The sequence below is a fragment of the Callithrix jacchus genome, chromosome 4 (genome assembly GCF_049354715.1).
Source record: "Callithrix jacchus isolate 240 chromosome 4, calJac240_pri, whole genome shotgun sequence".
NCBI classification, from domain to species: Eukaryota; Metazoa; Chordata; class Mammalia; order Primates; family Cebidae; genus Callithrix; species Callithrix jacchus.
Genome location: NC_133505.1, coordinates 42,803,060 through 42,825,377, shown reverse-complemented (window position 1 = coordinate 42,825,377; position 22,318 = coordinate 42,803,060). Strand labels below are relative to the sequence as shown.

Below are 22,318 nucleotides of genomic sequence, written 5' to 3'. Positions count from 1 at the left end.
GGGCTGGGCCACTGGCTTAGGAATGGTCGGCCGAGCGTACCTTCTCAGGACCTTACCTCCCCTTCCTCCGCCTGTCCTACCTCAACCTTTTCTGGAGAATGACTGATAACTGATCCTCACCAATGTGCCAGTGATGATAACAGCCAAGTACAGGACTCCCTGGGGTGCAGAGTGCTGCCTTACGTTGGAGAACATGGGTATTGGTGAAGGTGAGGGGCGAGTTCTGAAGGCCTCAGGAGCCTCCTGCAGCTCCAGGATACTCACACTGTCACAGTGACACGGTGACTTCTGAAACAAGAGAATCAGCGTTATCTAGAACTTTCTCCCCTGACAGAATGGAGGTAGCAGGTACGTGAAGCCCTTCTGAGATGTTTTGGAGAAAGGAAGGCCCAGCCTCCAGGGACCACCCTCAGCCCACCTGGCAGGACAAAGAGGAAGCCAAAAGCTGGACTCCGTGGCCCCCGTGGGCTCATGGAGGGGGAGAGGCTGGGGCAGTAGGTGCTTGGTGGTGGGTACCCTTGTCCTGTGTGATGTCCCTGCTGTCACCCTTTGGGGCTGAGGGAGGGCCAGTTGCTGCTGGCTGGTCCCCACTGTGGGCCTGGGAAAATGAGCTGGGAGTCCTCCCTCACCGCCACTGTGTGACAGGCCTGCATGAGGCCCCTGTGGGACACGGAGAACACCGTTCCCATCAGGTGGGGGTTGTCCCACAAGCCTTAGGACCCCTCCCCAGGATTCTCTGATTTGCTCTCCATCCCTGGCCTGGGCATCCAGACAGCACCTCCTCCAGGAAGCCCTCACTGATTTCCCTGGCTGATGCACACCCTCAGTGCCCCCACAGCCCGCCATCAGGGCATGGGTGGCTCTGGATCTCCACTGCTGCTCACTTGTCTGTCCCTGGCCCTCAGCTGATCCATCTTAGAACCCCAGCCCTGCTCCCACTCAGTGCATCTCCTGCGCCTTGCACATAATGTGAGCTCAGTAGCTATGCAGCAAGCAATGAATGAGTAAATGAGCGAGTGAATGAACGAGTCCCTTGGCTGTCAGGGCATGGATCCCCAAGCAAAGAGGGGAGGCCCTCAAGGGTTAACCGGGAGCCTGCCTGTGGTCTGAGGTAAGCAAGGAGTGTATTTGTTCAGGTAAATAAGGAAGGATTACTTATAATGGGAAATCGGGCCCTGGCCAGCTCTTCATCTTGCGGCTAACTTCCTCCCAGCACATTCCTGCACTCTGCTGCGTCCACACTGCCTCACAGACCCAGTCCTCTAAGCCTGCTGCCACCTCCCTGCAAGCCCCTCAGATTGGGCCTTGCCACGGTGCCAGCAGGTAGCCCTGGGCTGGGGGTAGGGGACTCTCTACAGGCACATAGCCCTGAGATCTCAGAGAGCCACCCCTTGAGGGTGACCAGGCCCCCAGCAGTCAACGCGAGTGCTGCCTCTGCCACCAGGCCTGCTGGCCTCTAGTTCCACTGGCCCCCCAGATGCCTGGCTGAGACACGCCAGTGGCCCCAGCTGCCCACACCTCTTCCTGGCCTCCGAAGTTTGTACTGCAGCAGACAGCTCCCTGGGCACCAGGCAGCTAACAGGTGAGTCTGACGGGAGGTGCAGGGGGCCACAAATGGCTTTGCAGCTGCTGTCCTCCTGGCATGGGGACTTTCCCTGCCAGCTGTGGGGTGGGTAACTGCAGGTAGGACTTGGGGTGGGGGCGCACTTTGCCAGCTCAGAGCTCACTTCCCAGTCATCAGTGACCCTGTGACCTGGGTCCCTTTATCCTCAGAATTCCTGCCCCGCTCCTCGTGCTGCCCAGACTGCCTCCTTGGGGCCAACTCCAGATGCTGGGTGAGCCCCCTTGTCTGGCAAGGCCTGGGGTACCCCATATCGAGCCCAGTCTACCCAGCCTGAGGGAGGGAAGGCCGCTGTGCAGGTGCAGAGCGCCTGGCCCTGAGACCCAGCCAGTTCTGCTTGGCTAGCAAAACACAAGTGGCTTTGCAGCTTCTGCCAGCCCAGCTGCTCTGCCAGGGGAAGGGTCTCCCTGGTGCCGGGTCACCAGAGGGCAAGGGCTCGCTGGAACCTGGTGGGTCAGGGCTGGAGCCAAGGCCGGGTCCAGGTCGGGGCAGGGGAGACAAGTCCAGAGCCACAGGAGCTGGGCTGGGCAGGGGTGGCCACAGGAGCCAGGGGTCTGTGGTCACTGCCGAGCACACCCTCTGAGCCCTTGGACACCGGGAGAAGCTGAGGGCCTTGGGTCCCAGTCTTGGCACACAAGGAAAGCAGCATTAGTGGTCCCTGGAAGGTGCTCATTTCCAAGATTTGCCAGATTCCTGCAGTGGGGAGACAGGAAGTAGGGGGTGGGATGACAGGGTAGGAAGCTGAAGGACCTGGGTGACTGGGTGCCCCTGAGGCTGGCCACGGTGTGTGTGGTGTGTGTGTGTGCATGTGTGTGTGTGCGTGTGTGTTGGGGATGGACAGGCCCAGATCCCCCACCTCACCTATCGTCTGGGGCCACCCAGCAGCCCACACCCAGGCCCCGAGCCCCAAGTAGCCTGCGTCCTTTATGATGGCCATGGGCTTTCTCCTCCTCTTTGGCCAGGGCTGGGACTTGCCTCATTTCCTGCCCCAGCCTCCCCAATAAAGCTGCATCTCCCCATCACCAGCTGCTCAGCTGAGTAACAAAGCAAACAGGCGTCCAGGCTGCCCCAGGCCCAAGCTGATGGGCAGGGATGTGGAGGAGACGCCCCACCAGATAGGTAGGCTCAGGCCATGGCTCAGTCAGGCCAGTTGGGCTGAGCTTCCCCCCACCCACCTGCAACAGGGACCAGAGCCAAGGACCCCCAACTTGGAGTCCCACTACCCCACTTCACAGACAAATGGTGGGGGGCATCCTCAGAGCTCCCAGAGAGGTGGTGCTCTGTGGAGGATGTGGTCTTACGGGGTAGGGGACCGCCCTCCTCTTTGAGAGCCTGAGAGTGCACGTACAAACATTTCCTCTGATCAAGGCCCTGGGCATCCAGAGCTGAAATCTACCAGACTTGTTTATTGCACACTATTAGTTATAAAACACTTCGGTTTTCACAAGGACCTTCTGAATTAGACAGGGCTTCTCTGTCAACCAAGTCTGATGGCATAGGCTGCACTCAGTAAGTGCTCAATCAATGCTCAGAAAGTGTGATGCTGGCGGAAGTGCGAAGACTGGGACCCAATTTTTACCACCGAGGTGGTCGCAAGTATAAAGTGAACAGCCCTGAAACAATTAGAGCAGTTTTGTGCTAAGTGACTTGATGCCTCAGAATGTTAATTCACTTCCTCTGGGAAGTTAATTCAGGCTGATGGGGGACAGAGACCCTCTAGGTAGAGGGCAAGAAGGAATGGGTGAGGTCCCGCTATGTGGGACAGTGGCGGGTCCCTTTTCCTCACTGCACTTGCAACATCTTGTCTGTGAGACAAGAAGGTTAGACAAGGCTGTTGTCTATTAATGCAGGCTTCTTGGAGGAGACAACCTGAGCAGGCTTTGAAGACTGTGTAGGAGTCGGATTTGCCAGCCTGTCTCCTGGGCTGGGGTGGGGGGAAATGGGAGGGGCGGGAATTCTTGGTTCTGGCTCCTCCTAGAGGGCAGGGAGGGTGGGTGATGCCTGCAGCTGCCTGGACTGGGCTAGAGAGCAGGACAGGACCCCGGCCTCCCTCACTGCCATCCTCAGCTCCCGCCAGACTCCACCCTCTGGCCTACCCCCTCTACCCGCCGTCACCGCCTGCTTCTTCTTTTGCTCCCTCTGCTTCCTCACCCCATTCCCTCTCTCTTTTCTCTTCTCCAGCCGATCCCCTCACCTGCTCCCAGGGCCCCCCTCACACAGGCACGCTCAACCCATCATAAATTCTTTCCATTCACCCTCCATCTCAATCTCCACAACCCTTTAAGACATGCTCTTGACAGCCCATTTGACAGACAGGACAGCTGAGTCTCAGAGAGGGCGGAGTAACTGGCCCCCGCCACAGAGCTAGAGAGCAGAGAGTCAGGGATCAAACCTGGTCTGGGACCCTCCCCTGGTCCCCACCCCCACCCCATTCATGCCCCACCCAGTGCCCCCAGCCAAGTGAGTGGCCTGTCAGGTGGAACAACTCTTCCCAAAGCAAACTTTGCACAAGCCGAGTTGCCCTGGGCTCTTCCTGACATTTAATGCCAGGCTCCTTCTCCTGGCTACTTTGCGTGTTTTCAGCCTGGGAGGCGCCCCCTGCCAGATTCGCTCTCCCACCTCTCAGTGGCTGGGGTGGGGGCATGGAGGGGGTCTACAGGCTTGCGGAAGGAGAGACTCATCCTTCCTCCCCAGCCGAGGACCTTAGTGTGACTCTGCTGGGGGTCGGATGGGACCAAGGCCTCCCCAGGATTATGACAGGCAGTGGGGTATCTCTGAGCACCACCAGGACCAAGGCCCCCCTCCTCCTCCCTCCAGCTCTGGCACAGGGGAGAGGTGGCTGGAGGGACTGCCTAGGCTGGGGCTCCAGCACCTGAGACTGGTTGGGGGGCAAGGCCCAGGCCTCTGCTCCTGGGGTAGCAAGTTGCCCTGAGGGCTGCTGGGACCTAGCTCCTTCTGCCCAGCCCATCCTCTGTGCCAGGACAAAAGGGGGATGTGTCTCTGCTGACAGTTCACAGGTGGGAACGACCCTGATAACCCCCAATAACCCATTCCTGCACAGCTCAGCCTTGTCGGTAGCCATGTCTACTCTTAGCTTCTCAGGACAGATCTTTCTGAACTCTTCTCATCTGTGGTGTTGGAGTCCTTCGATTTGTCCTAACACCCCTTTCCTAGCCTGGAGGTGTGCTCCAGGGCCTGGGGATCAGGGCTCAGGCAGGATTTTCCCCTCAGCTCATCAAGATTTTACAGATCAGCAACCAGGTGTGGGGGAGGGGGGGGCTCTGCCTTCCTGGCCTGTGATGGGTCTGGAGGGGGCTGCAGAAACAGATAGAGACAGCAGTAACCATTGTGGACGCTCACCTCTTGGGAGATGGGAAGGCTTTTCACATCACTGTGCTGCCTGGTGACTTCAAAACCCAGAGGCACAGCTGTCTTTACGAGTCCCCATTTCACTTCTGAGGCTGAGATCGGCCAGGGTGCCCCAGGTAGGAGGGGCAGCGCTCCAGGTACATCCCTGTGTTCTCGTGCCCTCAACAACTTGGCGGCCTGGCTGGGCAAGGCCAAAGGGAGAAAGACACCCAGGAAACCTCACGGCCCCTGTCCTGTGGCAGGCTGGGAGGTGTGGTGTATACAGGGCTGGAGGAGAGCAGAGAAGAGGGAAGGTGCTGTGGGTGTGAGGATGAGACTATTCCAGAGGGGCGGCCATGTGACCTGGGCTATGTCACAAAGCTGGGATGTATGTGCAGGTGGTGGGGCCATGGCAGCTTTGGCGGGGCAAAGAGGCCTGACTGGGGCACCAAGAAGTGAAATATATTTACACACACATGGGCTCAACCAGGGCTGAGGGAAGATGTGAATGACAGTTTCTGGAAAGTCCTAAAAGTTGAGAGGGATTGTACTTGCGATGGTAGGAAACTGGGTTCTGTCCCTGCCCCATCATCGTGACTCACTGCAAGCCCCAAGCTTGTCTGGGGTGGGGTCCCTGCTGGCTGGAGGAGGCGGGGAGGTGCCGCTGCTGAGGAGGGAGCCAGGGGAGGTGCCGCTGCTGACGGGCAGCTCATGAGGTGCAGGACAGCCTGAAGCCGGCTCTGCTTCTTTAGAAGGGTGGGCCGAGTCTTTCAGAGCCTCTAGACACCAGCTCTAGGGATAGTGGGGGACACACAGCCACACCCCTCATCCTGCCAAAAGTGTCAGCTGTGAATGGAGTACACCTGTTTACAAGGAAGCCCAAGGTGTCCCCTTCTGCATCTCCACCATCCTTCTTTAAGTCCCCAAAGCCAGGCTGACAGCAAGATGAGGGTCCTGGGTCATAGAATCCAGACAGTGCCCAGGCTGGAAAAGTCCTCAGAGATGCCCTGCCCTACAGAGCAGGAGACTGAGGGGCAGGGCCTCGCCCAGCGTCTCCTACAGAGGAACAGGCAGGGCATGACCTGCATCTCCCAAAGCTGAGGCTTCTAGTTCTTCCAGCCAACATCCCCCTTCAGAACAAACTCAGCTACGATGGTCTGCCTGGGGCTGCGGTGGGCCTCTGTACCTCCAGGCTGGGGGCACCTGTGCCACCCACACCCCACCAAGGTGACTGTTGTGGGGCTGGGTTGGCAGATGGCCTGAGGGGAAGCAAAAGGGATGGTCAGCAGGGGCCACCTTAGGAGCTAGAAGGTTTGGGGTCTGCCAGCACCAGCATTTCTGGCAGGGTGGGGCCGCGTCTTGAGTTCGAGTCCCTGCTCGCTCACACACAGACGGGCGCCCTGTAGCAGGTCACAGCGCCCTTTTCCGTCAAGTGGGAATAATGGTGGCTGCCCCAGCTGGGAGAGCCCGGCAAAGCAGTTTATTCAGTTTGACCTTCCTCTTGTCCCAGAAAGTGCTGGAAGTGATGTCAGTGAGGGTGTGTGTGGACACCGAGGCTGTTCAGGCAGCAGAGCACAGAGGAGACTTCGCTGATGCGGACGTGTTCCTGCTGCCTGTGGGAACTGTGGGAAGAGCAAAACCCACTGAGTTCCCCTGGCTTCCTGTGTCCCATCCTCCCGCTATGTGGCCCTGGCCCCAGCTTCACCCACCTTCCACCCCACAAAACCACATCCCCTCCCCTGTACTTTCCCCACAGACCCCAGCTCCTGGACACCAGTTGGCCCCCCGAGGTGAACCTCACACAGAGCAGCTCTCCTGCTGAACTTAGGGGGACAGGTGGCCTGGACAGGTCTGTGCCCGGAGGAGGTGGGGAAAGCCAGGGGGTCTAGAAGAAACCCACCTCCTCCACTCTCATGCTGAATCCAGAACAGTAAAGTCTCTTTCACTCTGCCACCTCGCTGCTGCCCGAGCCTACCTCCCTTCTTCTGCCCTTGGACACCCTGGGGAACCAGGTGCTTGGAGATGGCCACCATGGGGTGCTTGAGAGAGCGCAGGAGCTGCCAACCCAGAGGTGGCAGCCTGGGCCCCCTTCCTGGGCAGCGGGGTGGTCTGTCCAGTGGGCAGAGGTGGTGCTCTGGGCAGTGAATGGTGGGCCGGAAGGGGTCTCGTGCTTCTTTTGGATCCAGCTAGATTGAAGAGCAGTTTGATGGGCAAGGTTGCTGCGAAGTCCTCCCCATGGGAGGGTTGAAGGAGCAGAGAAGGGGTGGGAGGAATGGCAGAGCAAGGGAGAGGCTGGGGCCCTGAGGGGATGGGGCAGGGCAGGGGTCCAGGGGTTCAGAGAAGCCGGACATGCTGCGGCTTCTGGGCCTGGTCAGGGGCCTTGGCTGGGGCTTCCTGCAGCCCTGGTAGCCCTGCTCTTCTCCAAGGTGCTGTCCACTCTGCATGGCTCCTGGCCAAGTCCTGGTCCCACCGCCACAGCCCCCTGACTTCAGCCCATTTAAGGGGGCCCAGGGGCTTGAATGGATGGAGGGAGGAGTTGACAGCCAGCTCAGTAGGCCATAGTGTGGGGGGGGTGCGGGGCGGGTGCGGGGCGGGGAAGCCAGAGGAGGTCTTTTCCCCATCACTCCTCCTGGAGTGAGGCCAGCAGGGGGCTGAGCAGCAGGGCCAAAGTGGCCATCTCTGTCACTCCCTCGGCATTCTTCTCAATGGGGACTGAAGCCCAGGGTCCTGGGCACTGGGAGGGCTGGGTCTCAGGATTAGGGGGGGTGAGGGTACATTCACCCCACACCACCATCCCCCCAGGAGGTGGGGCTGAGAGTCCCGACCAAGCAGGATATGGAAGACAGGTTCCAACTCCACAGTGACCTGGGACCTTAGCAAAGGCCTCCCAGGTGACTCCATTCCTGGAAACTGTGGTTCGGGAGCTGTCAGGGAGGGCATCTTTTGCTGGTGCCAGTTAGGGTGTGGGAGTGAAAACCTGGGAGGCAAGGGGTTCCAGGGGCACATTCCTGGCCCGAGAGGTGAAAGTAGGCAGGGTGGTGGCAGGAAACGCTGCACCACATCTCTAATTTTGGATCCCTCTGCTCTCTTTCCTTAACCTTCCTTCCCAGGGGAATGGGGGGCACTGAGAGAAGGGGCTGCCACCCACCAATCTGCTCCTGTCTCCGGGCCTTGGCCTCTACCAGCTGTTACCAAACTTTCTTTGTCTGGAGTGGTATCCGGGGCCTCTGGAGCAGGAGGGAGCCAGGACACGCCGAGCCTTAATCCAGACACGTGGCTTAATCCAGAAGAGATCAACTCGAGGTTTGGGAGCTGGAGGCATTGCTCAGGAGACAGCAGCCCCTGGGGCTGGCAGGCCAAGGCTGCAAGACTGCCAGGATCTGCCCTCTGAGGATCCTGGATATGGCAGACGCCTAGCTCGCCCCAGGACCCTCGGCCCACGGAGCAGTGGCCTGAGTGTCAGGAGGCCTCTCGTCTGGCCCTGGCTGTGCTGTGTGAGCACCTCCCTGCCACTCCTTGAGCCTCATCTTTCCCAGTGCATATGTATTTCCCTGGGCAAATCGTCACCTGTGGATTTCATCCTGGGCTGAATTGCATGGCACAGATGAGGAGAGCCTGGGAGCATAGGAGGGAGCTGTTAGGGAGGGCTCCCTGGGGGAGGAGGGCTTTAGGATGAATTGTGATGAGGAGGAAGGGGCATCCTAGAAAATACCCATGTTGTGCCCACAGCACAGGGCAGGTATGAAGTGGCATTCTCATTAGAGCTTGGACTTGTGGTCACTATGTCAATCCCTAGTTCGGGTCCAGATCCTGCCGCTAATATGCACATGAATCCCTTCCCCACTCATCGTTCCCATCTATGAAATGATCACATAGTATATGGCCCCTTCCAGCTCTGTTGATCTGGGCTAGGTAGGTGGGCTCAGAGGTGGGCACCAGGCATTGGGATGGGGCAGGGAAGGCAATGGGGAGTCATGGAAGATTATCGAGCACAGAAATGAAAGGGTGCTGCAGGGAAATGAACAGTGGGGTGGAATGAACAGCCAAGAGGTGGGGACAGAGTTCAGAGCATCAAGGAGCCAGGTCAGGAGGTGGGCAGATCCCCTAGGAAGATGGGACTGGCCAGAGCATGAGCCTCAGAGAGAATATGGTCCAGTGAGCAGAGCCTGTGCCTGGCCAGGAAGAACTCCAGGCAGGCTGCATAGCCTCCCCGAGCCTCACTGTCCACATCTATAAAGCAGGGCTCTGGAGTCCACGTCACCCTGGCTGTGAATAGGAGAGCAGGTGATGTGGGTGAAAGCCCTGGACGTGGCACTGGTGCTCCCTGCCAGGGCCTCCTGGTGCCGTTCTCCCTTCTTCCCTCCAGAGGCCAGCCCGGAGCCTGGAGCAGATGCCAAGTTGCAGGTCGGGCACACCAGCCCTGGCTCCCTGACCAGTAAGCCAAGCCCCCCTACTCCAGACCTGGGCTGCCTGGGGGACGGAGCATTCCCTGCCACCCCCAATCTGCTGAGAGTCAAACCTTTCCTCCAGACACACAGTTAACCATTAACTTATTTTTCATCAGGGAAGTGTTGGAGCTAGGACCAAGGCTTAGAGGGGAAGATTCCTTGGCATTTAGATAGAGGGCAAGGGCAAGCTGGCATGTGGGGTGTAGGGGGGAAGGAGCCTGAGCCAGGGGTCAGAAGACCTGGATTTGCAGATTTACCTCTTTCCACCTTGACTTTCCCATTAGCAAAATAATGATGAGAATAAGACCTGGGCCTGATGAGGTAGCTTGTGCCTGTAATCCCAGAACTTTGGGAGGCTGAGGTGGGGGATCGCTTGAGCCCAGGAGCTTGAGACCAGCCTGGGCAACATGGTGAAACTGTGTCTCTACAACAGATTAAAAAATTTAGCCAGGCATGATGGTGCACGCCTGTAGTCCCAGCTACTTGGGAGGCTGAAACAGGAGGATTACTTGAACCCAGGAGGTCGAGGCTACAGTGAACCGTGATTGTGCCCCTGCACTGTAGCCTGGGCGACACAGCAAGACCCTGTGTCAAAAAAAAGGAAAGAATAAGGCCTGTTCTGCCTTTCTCCTGGCTAGGGGACGGATGCGAGGGCTTCGCACGCATTCAGCAAATGTGTCAAGGATGTGTCATTATATCCCTTCCTGACAAATACTGCTACCTGCCCTGCCCATTCATCCCCACCGACCCCTCTAGAAACCAAGGCCTGAAGTGCAGCAGCTGCCTCCCGTCCTACCTGTGGCTGAGGCCAAGCAAACAGGAGGACCACAAGGGAAGTGAGTTCTGCCTCTTGGAAAAGCTTCGGTCTCCCTGGCATGGCGCCCAGGGTGTTGGCAGAAACTGTCCTAACGTGGCAGGCATGGGGGCTCTGGGGATGCGGACAGGGCAGGAGGCAGGGAAGGGGTGATATGGGGGACTGGGGCTGCAGGGGGGGTCCCCAGGGATGGAGCCACGTAGCGGGTAGGGCATGGGCACTGGCCAGGGTGGGGCCCAGGGGCAGAGTGAGCTGTTGGCACTGCCTGAGTAAATAATGTGGGCCCACAGCACACACAAGTGTTTGCACAGAAGGACTTGAAATGATTCCAGGTCTGCCCTCTGTCCCCCACATCCCAGCCCCGCCTCGGTCTCTGCCTACCCCTCCCCACCCTGACCTTTCCTTCCTTGTCACTTAAAGGAGCCCTTGAATGGGAGAGTTGAATTCAAAGGGAACACTTTTCCCTCCTGCTGGCATTCTCTCCACCATAGTAAACTGCAGGGCTGCCATGTAATGCTGGGAAGCTTGGGCACTGCACAAGGAGGGTGGGCAGTGGGAGCTGAAATTCTACCTGGGCTCCATTTGTCAAGCTGCACTATCCAGGGGGAAGGGGTGCCATTTTCTGAGTTGTGTGAAGATGAATGGGCTAGTTGTGGCCCTGTCAAACTGGAGGCGTCTTCCAAACTGGGTTCTTTCCTTTGTCCCACCTGCAGAGGCAAATGCCAGCTGCATACGGAGGATGTGTGGGTCAGTCCCACAGGGTGACTGGAGTTGGACCAGGGAGCCCCCTTATCTGCCCGCTGTCCCAGTGACACCATAAATGCCACTGTTAGGGAGGATTTCAGTGCTTAAAGCCTTCCCCTGCACTGGCCGGTTGCCTGTAAAGCAGTGATCCTCAAATCTGAACATGCGTGAGAATCACCCAAGAGGCCAGTTAAACCGACTGCGGGGCCTCCCCCGGAGCTGCTGATTCGGTGGCTCTGCAGTGCCTGAGAAGCCAAGGTCCTCGCAAGCTCCTAGGAGGCGCTGGTTCTGCTGGCCAGGCACCACATTTTGAGAACCACTGCTTGAAAATCTAAATAGCCCCGAGAAAGGACACCAATTAACTTGCCCTTAACAGGTTTATCTGCTCCTTTCCCCCTCTCTAACTGGTTCTCTGTACTATTAGAAGCATATAACTGTTGGTAATCTTCTGCCTCTGTCATTATTTTTTTTAGATGGAGTCTTGCTCTGTGGCCTAGGCAGGAATGCAGCAGTGCAGTGGTGCGATCTCAGCTCACTGCAAACGCCTCCAGGGTTCAAGCAATTCTCCTGCCCAGCTAATTTTTGTATTTCTGGTAGAGACCAGGTTTCACCATGTTGGCCAGGCTGGTCTCAAACTCCTGACTTCAGGTGATCCGCCCACCTCAGCCTTCCAAAGTGCTGGGATTACCGGTGTCAGCCACTGTGCCTGGACTGTCTCAATGTATTCTTAAGTTTCAGGCCCCTACATCACTTATATTCCAGAATATCCTGGGGTTTGGGTCTTGTGCTCCCTCTCCAGCTCCCTCCTCATCCAAACTGTGCACTCTAATGTGGGGTTCAGGGAAAAGGGCCTGGGCAAAACCAAGCCTGGGTGCCCCCATGGGGAGCAGGGCCTCTGACTGCTTGTGTTAAGGCCAAATGTTTCCCCCTGGAGGGCGTTAGGGCGGAAGTGAGGAGCAGGTGTCTGAGTTGCTAAGGGTTTTTGATGTTCCTTGGAGCCCTGCCCCTTCTCACCATCACCCTGGCTTTCCCCTGGAAAGCCTGGCCTGTGGCACCACCTCCAGGAGGCTGTGCGCTCCTCCAGGCATAGGGGAAAGTAGAGGGTGCTGGTGCCTGGAGCTGGGAGGGGCCCTGGGGGCAGCACTGTTCGAGGGAGGATAAGGGGAGGTGGGTACTATGCACCCAGCCTGGGGTGTGCAGAGACAAGCAAACCTGTGAGCTCTCTCTTAGTGGCTGCCTCGAGAGTTTACTTAGATCCCCCAGAGAGCCCTGTGGGAGGGCAAGGGCTTGCCAAATCCTCAGTGTGTGAGAGGGTCTCTACCCCATCACCCACCTTGTTCCTCTCTTTTCTCCCCTGCTGGTGACGATGAAGGCCACCTTTAGGATGGTGGCCTCTGCCTGCCACCTCTGCTCCTATCCCTATCAAGGGTAGAAGAAAATCAAGCTTTGTGCCAGGCACAGAGGTGCCTGCCTATAGTCCCAGCTACTTGGGAGGCTGAGGCTGGAGGATCTCTTGAGCCCAGGAGTTCTGAGCTGTAGTGCACTATGCTGATCGTGTGTCCGCACTAATTTCGGCATCAATATGGTGACCTCCCAGGAGCGGGGGACCACCAGGTTGCCTAAGGAGGGGTGACCTGGCCCAGGTTGGAAATGGAGCAGGTCAAAACTCCCGTGCTGATCAGTAGTGGGATCGCGCCTGCACTCCAGCCTGGGCAGCATAGCGAGACCCTGTCTCTTAAAAAAAGAAAAAGAAAAACAAGCTTTGCTACAGCAGAAAAGATTTGGACATTGAGAGCTCCTTGTCCCTGCCTCAGTTTGCTCATCCGCCAAATGGGGCCAATCATGCCTTCCATTGTGAGGGCTGAATGAGGTCAGGAACCTCAGAAGGCCGTTTGAACACATTCCATGTGTGGAGCTTTGCGGCTCCCACCCAGCCTGGCTTCCCACTCCACCTCGCTGTCTTTCCCAGCCAGAAGGCCTGTCTGCCCAACCATGTCCTGGCTGCCCAATGACCCGGAAGACCCAGCTCTGTCCCAGGCCCAGCCCACTGTCCACAGGGCCCCTCATCCCCATAACCAGCTTAGCGGCCCCCATGGGGATGGAGAAACAGTCAGACCTGAGTCCTCTTTCATTTCCATAGACGCAGTCGCCGGCCCGAACAGCAGCGGCATGGGCAGCGCCAGCCCGGGTCTGAGCAGCGTGTCCCCCAGCCACCTCCTGCTGCCCCCCGATTCGGTGTCTCGGACAGGCTTGGAGAAGGTGGCAGCGGGGGCAGTGGGTCTCGAGAGACGGGACTGGAGCCCCAGTCCACCCGCCACACCCGAGCAGGGCCTGTCTGCCTTCTACCTCTCCTACTTTGACATGCTGTACCCTGAGGACAGCAGCTGGGCAGCCAAGGCCCCTGGGGCCAGCAGTCGGGAGGAGCCGCCTGAGGAGCCTGAGCAGTGCCCGGTCATTGACAGCCAAGCCCCAGGGGGCAGCCTGGACTTGGGGCCAGGCGGGCTGGCGCTGGAGGAGCATTCACTGGAGCAGGTGCAGTCCATGGTGGTGGGCGAGGTGCTCAAGGACATCGAGACGGCCTGCAAGCTGCTCAACATCGCCGCAGGTGAGCCCTCTCCCCGTGCCTGCTTCTGTAAGAGGGGTCGCAGGCCAGGCTGAGGTCGCTGGGGTGGGTGGGTTGGGGCACTGCTGGATGGACTCTGCCCACCTCTGCCCCCGCCTCGGGCGGCTTCGGGGTTGCTGGCGCTTCTCCACAGTCAGCTGTGAGCCTGGGCTGGTAGGGTTTCCACCCATTCTCTGCACCCCAACCATGCCAGCCTACTGTCCCCACTGGTAGGTGCTGGATGACATGAATTCCAACTCTGTGTCCCTCACTTCCTCTTGGACTCCGCTCTCCCCTCATTCGCTCTGCTCCAGCCACACTGGGCTCTTTGTGGTTCCCATGACACTCACTAGGCTGCTGCTCCTTCCCCCAAATATCTGCGTGGCTCACTTCCTTCAGCTTGGCTCACTTCGATGGAACCATCTGAGTGAGGCCTTCTCTGACCCCTCCATTAAAATTGACGTCCATGAGCACAGGACACAGTAAAGAAAATAAACCAAAAATGAATAAAAAAAAGAAAGAAGAAACATTTCTGCCCACATCCCTACCTCCTGTTCCCACGTGCTTCCTCAGTGTCTGTTGATCTTGCTCGCTGTGTGTCCGTCACACCCACAGGGGCGGGATTTTCATTTGTCTTGTTCATCACTCCATTTTCATATCCTAGGATCTGCATAGAACTGATGCTCAGTAAGCAGTTGTTCAACAAGCGTTTCTTTTTCTTCTTTTTGAGACAGGGTTTTGCTCTATCACCCAGGCTGGAGTGCAGTGGCATGATTTCAGCTCCCTGCAACCTCCGCCTCTAAGTTCAAGTGATTCTCCTGCCTCAGCCTCCCCAGTAGCTGGGATTACAAGTGCCCACCACCACACCTAGCTAATTTTTATACTTTTAGTAGAGATGGGGGTTTGCCATGTTGGCCAGGCTGGTCTTGAACTCCTGACCTCAGGTGATCCACCCGCCTCAGCCTCCCAAGTGCTGGGATTACAGGCATGAGCCACCTCTCCTGGCCAACAAGCACTTCTTAATAGGCCAAGCTTTACTCTAGGACTGGGGAGTTGAGTGGTGAAGACAACACAAAGTCCCTATGTTTACAGGGCTGACATTATGGCGAGGGAAACAGATCATAGATACATAGAGAAATGTGTCGCTGGTCTGGTGACACATTTCTCTATTCATCTCTAGACACATATCTCTATTTATGAGAAGGGAGTTTCCCAGGGTGGGCACATGTGTGACTGTCAGTCAGACCTGGAAGGTTACGGAGCTGATGCTGTGGGTGGCGGGGCTGCTGAATCTCCAGTCCTCTGTCCTGCCATCACCTCTCCAGCTTCAGGCAGGCCTGACCCATGTCCCTCAGTCTTTAGGCCCTGGCATTGCAGCATCCAGCTCTGTGTAGCTTTCTCTGGGAAGGAGGGGTTTTCACACATCCCTCAGGCCCAGCCCCTGCCCCCAGAGCTCCCACAGAGCATCTTTTGAAGCTGCTCCTGCCGATGCTGCAGTCCTCTGGTTTCCCAATGCTCATGCCAGCCGACTCCAGGAGTTCTCCCACAGACCTCCCCACCCACAGGGCTAGGGAGGAAAGGGCCCTGCTCCATGAACAATGGGAACAGAAACAAACGGCTTTGACCTCGGGGGAGGAAAATGGGCTTATTAAGTGGGGGCAGCCCAACCTGCAGGTCACTGAGCTGGGACATTGGCTGGACCACGGTGTTCACTGGGAGGCCCCATTGTAACCATGTCCACCAGCCTGGCCCCCACCTGTAGGCCTATCAGGCTTACCCCAGAGCAGCACCCCAGGGAGACATCTAGGCCCTAGCCGGGGCTCCCCTCCTGGCCTCTGGGGCCTGTGGCTGCCCATGACCACCCTGTGCCCTGCCATTTACTTATTCAACATGCGCATGGAGCAGCTCCTGTGTGTCCAGGCCTGTATTCCATGGAGGACAAGGGGATGGAGTGCCCTGTGCCTCAGTTTCCTTATTTGTAAGATACAGGGGCTGGAGGGAATGGTGGGGTTCTAAGACTAATTTCCAGGTAGGTGTGTCACTGATTCCTTGAGGGGTTTGGGAAAGGCAAGAAGAACCTGAGGGAGAAGCCCAGGTGTTTCTGGTAGAATGTCACTGTCCCTTCCGGGCTGGGGCTCCCTCGAAAGGTCCTTTGGAGAGGCGGGGGGTGATCTGGGAGGACCCAAGGCCAGGGTGAGGCAGGCCGTACAGATGCACCAGGTTACCCTGCCCTGAACCAAGTTCATTTTTTAGGTCCCTGGTTCCTTCCTGATGCCCCCAACTCTCTCCTTGGGTACCCACCTCCACAGGGGCCCTCACGGGCCTGTCCAGAGCTGGCCTGTCCCTACCCTAAGGAGCACTTGGTCTCAGGCCACAGATTCCTGTGGGTGCCCCATCACAGAGGGGTCAGCCATATTTGGGGTGGTGCCCTCAGGCTGCCCCTGAGCTGAGGGGATGCCTCTTGCACAGATCCCGTGGACTGGAGCCCTGGCAACGTGCAGAAGTGGCTCCTGTGGACTGAGCACCAGTACCGGTTGCCCCCCGTGGGCAAGGCCTTCCAGGAGCTGGCGGGCAAGGAGCTGTGTGCCATGTCGGAGGAGCAGTTCCGCCAGCGCTCACCCCTGGGTGGGGATGTGCTGCACGCGCACCTGGACATCTGGAAGTCAGGTGAGATGTGGCGTGGGTGGGAGTGGCCCCTCCTGGGCTCCAGTCGGGGACAGGATGTAGGCCAGGAGGTTTCCCTCTGCTGGGGCCGTAGCCCCTTGGCCCCTGCCTGGAGTTCACTCTGAATCTCAGCCCCATTGCCGCTTCCTCCTGGATCCACACCCACTTCCAGCCCGGGTCAAGGCCCCAGAGCTTTGGAACGGCACCTGGGAGGTCAAAAGGTAGAAGTCAGACTGTGAGGATGCAGGACGTCAGAGCTGGGGGCAACTGTGGGCACTAGGAAGTCCTTTCCTTTTAAAATTTCTTTTTCTTTGTTTTTTATTAGAGAAGTAATAAATGTGCATGTTACAAAATAGACCACAGTGAAAAGTAGTGTACCATGAATAGTTTCTCCCTCCCACTCCTGACCCCCAGCTTCCAACCCCCGCCCTAGAGGCAACCACTGTTACCAGTTTCTGAGTATCTGCAGGGAAAGTCTGTGGATATTCAAGCACATATACATCATATACATACATGCAGCTCTTTCTTTTTTTTTTTGACACCGACAGTAGCAGAGTATCACCCTGCTCTGCACGCCACAGTATGTCTCGGACTTTGCCCCTGTCAGTCTGTATGCAGCAGCCCTGTTTTAATTTTAGTTTTTGTTTTTTGAAACAGGGTCTCAGTCTGTTGCCCAGGCGGGAGGGCAGTGGCGTAGTCACAGCTCACTGCAGCCTCGACTTCCAGTTTCATCGGATCCTCCCACCCCAATCTCCCGAGTAGCTGAGTCTACAGGTGCAACACCACGCCCTGCTACTTTTTGTATTTTTTGGTAGAGATGGGGTTTCACCATGTTGGCCAGACTGGTCTCCAACTCCTGGACTTGAGCAATCCACCCACCTCGGCCTCCCGAAGTGCTGGGACTACAGGCGTGAACCTCCATGCCCGGCCTGCCCTGTATTTCGAATGGCTGCGTGTCAGCCCCTGAATGTCTAAATCATCTTGAGCTCATTGGGCACCACCTGCCCAGGGCCGGATGCTTTGGAGGAGGTGGTGCCTGTTCCATGAGCCAAGGAATGAGACACAGGACCCCCTCATATGACCCTGCCAGAGACCAGTGCCCTGCCCCAGCCTAGGCAAGCCCCATGTCAGATGCCCTCATCTGCACAAGTTGATGCCTGCAAGGCCTCTACGGCCCCTCCCAGCTCTGAAACCCTGAATTTTCTTCCAGGAAGCAGCTCCTTGTCACCAGCTTGCCTCCCCAGGTTGGCAGGAGGCAGGGAGCCACAGGGGTAACCCCCAGCCACAGCCGTAGCCCAAGCGCCTCCCCTCCTCCACCCTCGGGGTCTCTCCTGGGTCCCCAACCCCCTCTCCTTGCCCTGCAGCGGCCTGGATGAAAGAGCGGACTTCACCTGGGACGATTCACTACTGTGGTGAGCCAGGCAGGGGTGGGTGGGGGTGGGGGCTCGGGTGGGGTGGAGGGGTGGCTGCCACTGAAGCAGGGGCTGGACTCCCCTTCCCACTCACTGCCACCCTCCCTGGCCTCGCAGCCTCGACCAGTGAGGAGAGCTGGCCGGACAGCGAGGTGGACTCATCGTGCTCTGGGCAGCCCATCCACCTGTGGCAGTTCCTCAAGGAGCTTCTGCTCAAGCCCCACAGCTACGGCCGCTTCATCAGGTGGCTCAACAAGGAGAAGGGTGAGCGGGGTGCCCAAGGGGCGCGGCAGGAGCAGCGAGCACGGAGGTGATGGGGGCTCCCGCCGGGCACTGTGGTGGGGGCGGGGGCGGGGCGGAGAGGTGAAGCTGATTCCCGCCTGACCCATCTGTCCTGGATGCCAAATACGCTGCTCTCATGGGACGGCCCTGGCGGTCTGTGTGCAATTTGTGTCCGTATCTGTCTCCCGCCAGACTCTGTCTTGCTTAGGAGCTTTCGTATGACACAGCGCCTGGAACTTAGGAGAGCCTGAAAGCTACTTGCTGGGAATGGGACAGTCTTTGCCCTCAAAACATCATAGCTTCACTGGGGGATGAATGATGTCCAGCAAGAAATAGAATCTGAGCCATGTTTGCAATATTAAGTTTTCTAACTGGGCACAGTGGTTCACAGTGTAGTCCTCACTACTCAGGAGGCTGAGGTGGGAGGATCGTGTGAGCCCTGGAATTTGAAGCTGTATGGAGCTGTGATCTCACCTCTGTACTCCAGCCTGGGAGATAGTGTGAGACCCTGTCTCTAAGAAAAATAGTTGGGCCGGGCGGTGGCACATGCCTGTAATCCCAGCACTTTGGGAGGCCAAGGCGGGTGGATCACCTGAGGTCAGGAGTTTGAGACCAGACTGACCAACATGGTGAAACCCTGTCTCTAGTAAATACAAAAAGTTAGCCAGGTGTGGTGGCAGGTGCCTGTAATTCCAGCTACTTGCGAGGCTAAGGCAGGAGAATCACTTGAAGCAGGGAGGTGGAGGTTGCGGTGAGCTGAGATCGTGCCATTGCACTCCAGCCTGGGCAATAAGAACAAAAACTCTGGGTCAAAAAAAAAAAGAAAGAAAAAGAAAAGAGAAAGTTTAAAAGCAGGTGAACTTAATTTTAAGAATACATTTATTTAATCTAATATTATAAATTATTCAGACTTCAACATATAATTAATATAGAACTTATTAATGAGGTATCTTCCAAGTCTTAGAAATCTAGTGTGTATTTTACACTTCCAACACATTTCATTTCGAATTAAGCCACATTTCATGACTTGAGAGCCATATGGCTGGTGGCTACTACCCTGGAGTGTGCAGGGCATGTGCAAGTATGCCTGTGCGTGGGTGCGTGTGTGTTTAGAGAAAGGCTCAGAGGCGGGAAACGTGCCGTAGGTGCTGTGGGAGCCTGGACCTCCGCTGTCTCCACTGTCAAATGGACTGGATTCATCCATCCAACAAACCTTCAGCCAGCAACTGCTCTGGTTCCACACCTGCTCAGCAGACATTTATGGAGGGCTAGGTCCAGGACTCATGGAGGAGAAGTTAGTTAGATGGGGGGTGGTGGCAAAGATGCACCTGTGCACAGTTTGGTGGCCCTGGGTGTGTATTTGAGACAGTATGAGCCAGTCTGGGCACAGTCCCATGGTGGAGTTCTAGGGAGGGGTTTCGGGAAGAACTGGTGGTCTGCGAAGCCTCCCTGGAGAAGGGATGCTGGCCTGGGCCTGGGCTGGAGGGTTTCTTAATAGAATGAAAGTTGAGGGTATGAACAATGGAATAACTTGTCCCAAGTGAGCGCTTTCTGTAACAGCTCAATAACCCATGGTAGTCATGTAACTCCCTCTCACAGACAGAAAAAGGAGCCTCAGGTTTTGAAGGTGGCCAATGGCAGAGCCAGGACTCAAGTCCAGTTGGCTGAGCTCCAAGTCCACTCTCTCTGCACCATCTCGTATTAATTAATCCTACCAGAAAGGGCTGCGCAGGCCAGACTGCCTGAGAATAGCAAAGAGGTTATTTTAGGCTTGGGAACTACAGAGACACCTGTAGTGGGGGAGGGGTGTTTTTGCTCAGTCAGCCATGGGCACTGCCGGGAGCCACACAGGAGTCTGGATTAGGGCATGCAAACCCCACACGGAGCAGGGCTGGCAAGGGCCAGACCCACAGGGCCCCAGGGAACCCATTAAGGTACACAGGCTCACCTGTGCCGGGAGGTTTGTGACTCCAGAGTATTCTCTGCCATTCACTGGGGCCTGCAGCACCTGCTTTGCACACGTCTCTTTAACCCCTACTGCAAATACAGCATGCAAGTCGGCATTCCGGTCCCCACAACCCATCCCGCCTGAGCTGAGGGAGGCCTCCGCACGGGGTCCCTTGGTTCGCCTCAAGGCTAAGCTGGTGGTCTGCATCTTTCTCCTTCCTGCCACCTCACTCATACTCTTGGGGCCCTCCTGCTCTCCAGGCATCTTCAAAATTGAGGACTCAGCCCAGGTGGCCCGGCTGTGGGGCATCCGCAAGAACCGTCCTGCCATGAACTACGACAAGCTGAGCCGATCCATCCGCCAGTATTACAAGAAGGGCATCATCCGGAAGCCAGACATCTCCCAGCGCCTCGTCTACCAGTTCGTGCACCCCATCTGAGTGCCTGGCCTAGCCACTGGCCCAGGGCCTGAAACCAGCCCTTAGGGGCCTCCCTCCTGCCTGCCCTTCCCCAGCCAAGCCCTGAGCTGGGGGGAAGACGGGCAGTCTGCTCTGCTGCTCTGGCCTTCCAGAGCCCAAAGTGAGGGAGGGGTGCCCCACTGCTCCCTGGGGAAAAGCGGGCCCTCTGGGGTCTGCAGGACCCCGGGGCAGGCATGCTGCTCTCCTGGAGGACAGAGGAGCCAGGGCTACTGTCAGTGTTCACTGCTCCCCAACAAAGGACCCTCACCTGCCTCTGTCCCCAGCATTCCCAGAGCAAAGCCTCGGAAGGGCAGGGACTCCACGAAGGCCACAGGCAGTTCAGGGCTCTCTTTGCTCCATCGTCCTGCCTCCCATTCTGTACCACACCCAGCATGGTGCAGGGAGGTGTTTGCACCCCTGAGTTGGGGAGGCAGGAGTGCCCCTGGGAATGGATAATAAAGATACTAGAGAACTGACATGTCCCCAGTGTCTGTGCAGTGAATGGCCCAGGCCCAAGGCCATCAATGGTCAAACGTGGTTGTGGTCACAGGTCCTGGAGTAGCCGAGGGAGGCTTTCTGGAGGAGGAGGCTGTGGACTGAGCCTAATGGGAAAGGGGTAATTGATTGGTAGATGCTTCTGGGAGAGGGATAGTGAGTCTTCGAAGGCAAGAAGGGAAGGAGGGACTAGAACAACCATCTTGTCTGGCCTATCCCATTTTGGGCTGAGAGGCAGGCGGCAGGGCCAGCGCTAAAGAGGGTCTGTGTGCAGGACCGGAGTGGGGAAAGCATCTTCCGCATCTGTTTGCTGTATTGTAGAGCAGGACTTTGTGCCTGGGTGGACCGGAGGCCCAGGGCCATTGTCTCTGCTCAGCCATCTAAGGGAGCTGGAGTTGTGGGGGGAGGTCACTTCAGTCCCCTCATGGGACACTGGCTTTGCAGCTAACAGCATGGAAGAGAGGTTGCTTGGCTTCCGTTTCTGTTTCCTCAAGGCCTCAGCAGTGCCACCTGTGAAGCTGTGAGCTACCGTGAGTGGGTGTGAGACCCCCCCATGCGTGATGGGAAGAGGGGATGCATCGGTGTCTGTGGGCATGCTGGGGGTGACCAGGACCTGCCACCCACTCTCCTGGGCAAAGCGACTCATTCAACTTCCTCATATTTCCCTCACATTTGTCACCCGGCTCAGTGTCCTGATGGTCTACTGTGTGCTAGGCGCTTTGTCATTCATCTTCCCAACAAAACTATGAGGTAGGGCTACACCCCATTTTGTAGAAGATAAAACTGAGGCTCAGAGTGGCTAAGTGACTTGCTGATGGTCACACAGCTGGTCAGCAGAATAACTCATGCCCGTCTCTCCCCAAGGACAGGGCTGTCTCTGCTCCTCTGGCCCTCCAGCTTCCTGACCAGTCAGCACCCTTGGTGCCCCATCACCCTTACCATCTGACGCCTGGCTTGCAGGAAACAGCAGGGGAGCCAGCACCATCCAGATCACCAAGGGTTAAATGCTACCCTGTGCTGCTGCCTTTTGCCCTCAGCAATTTTATTGTCTTCAGAAGAAAGTTTACTCCTGGCAGTGAGCAAATAGCACCTTGGCATCTGTCAGCTGGGAGGGGGCCCTGCCCCAGGCCTGTGCCTCGCTGGGCCCCGGCTGTCTCTCACTCCCTTGGAGGGGGGAATGTGGGGGGAGACTGGGACCCTGGCCAGAATCAGGCTCTGCTCTGCTGAACTGGTTTTGTCTCCAGCCAGTCCCCTGCTCCCAACTGAGTCCCTGGAACCACTTGCTTGTATGTCCCCAACTGGGCCCGGGCCTGGAAAGGCATCAGGTCTCAGGCAGGGGCTGGGCAGGAGGATGAGTAGGGGGAGTAGAGCTAGGAGTGCAAAGCTGGAGCAGCTCCGGAAAGGGGAGATGTGGGGCCCGGGTGAGGCAGCCCCTGCCCGTGAACCTTGGCAGGCACATGCCTATCCAGTGACACCTTGTGAG

The 22,318-nt window shown here is 57.4% G+C and overlaps 1 protein-coding gene across 2 annotated transcripts; it reads left to right on the top strand.

Annotated features, from left to right (window-relative positions):
- The first annotated feature begins 1,181 nt into the window (after positions 1-1,181).
- On the top strand, positions 1,182-20,814 carry SPDEF (SAM pointed domain containing ETS transcription factor). 2 transcript variants are annotated; one of them, XM_035295361.3, is made up of 7 exons: positions 1,416-1,582; positions 13,116-13,580; positions 16,047-16,244; positions 16,899-17,015; positions 17,606-17,653; positions 17,771-17,917; positions 20,144-20,814. In XM_035295361.3, the coding sequence occupies exons 2-7, from the start codon at positions 13,145-13,147 to the stop codon at positions 20,320-20,322; spliced, it is 1,125 nt and encodes a 374-aa protein (XP_035151252.1). In that variant the 5' UTR covers positions 1,416-1,582; positions 13,116-13,144; the 3' UTR covers positions 20,323-20,814. The 2 variants fall into 2 exon arrangements, with proteins under 2 accessions (XP_002746500.2, XP_035151252.1); XM_002746454.6 differs by lacking the exon at positions 16,899-17,015 and having other exon boundaries at positions 1,182-1,582.
- Positions 20,815-22,318: the final 1,504 nt, after the last annotated feature.

Excerpts from the sequence above, each read along its gene's own strand:
- SPDEF (XM_035295361.3), top strand. The coding sequence starts at position 13,145 with ATGGGCAGCGCCAGCCCGGGTCTGAGCAGCGTGTCCCCCAGCCACCTC. Across the intron at positions 13,581-16,046 it reads GCTGCTCAACATCGCCGCAG|ATCCCGTGGACTGGAGCCCT; the intron begins GTGAGCCCTCTC and ends CCTCTTGCACAG. Across the intron at positions 17,918-20,143 it reads GTGGCTCAACAAGGAGAAGG|GCATCTTCAAAATTGAGGAC; the intron begins GTGAGCGGGGTG and ends CCTGCTCTCCAG.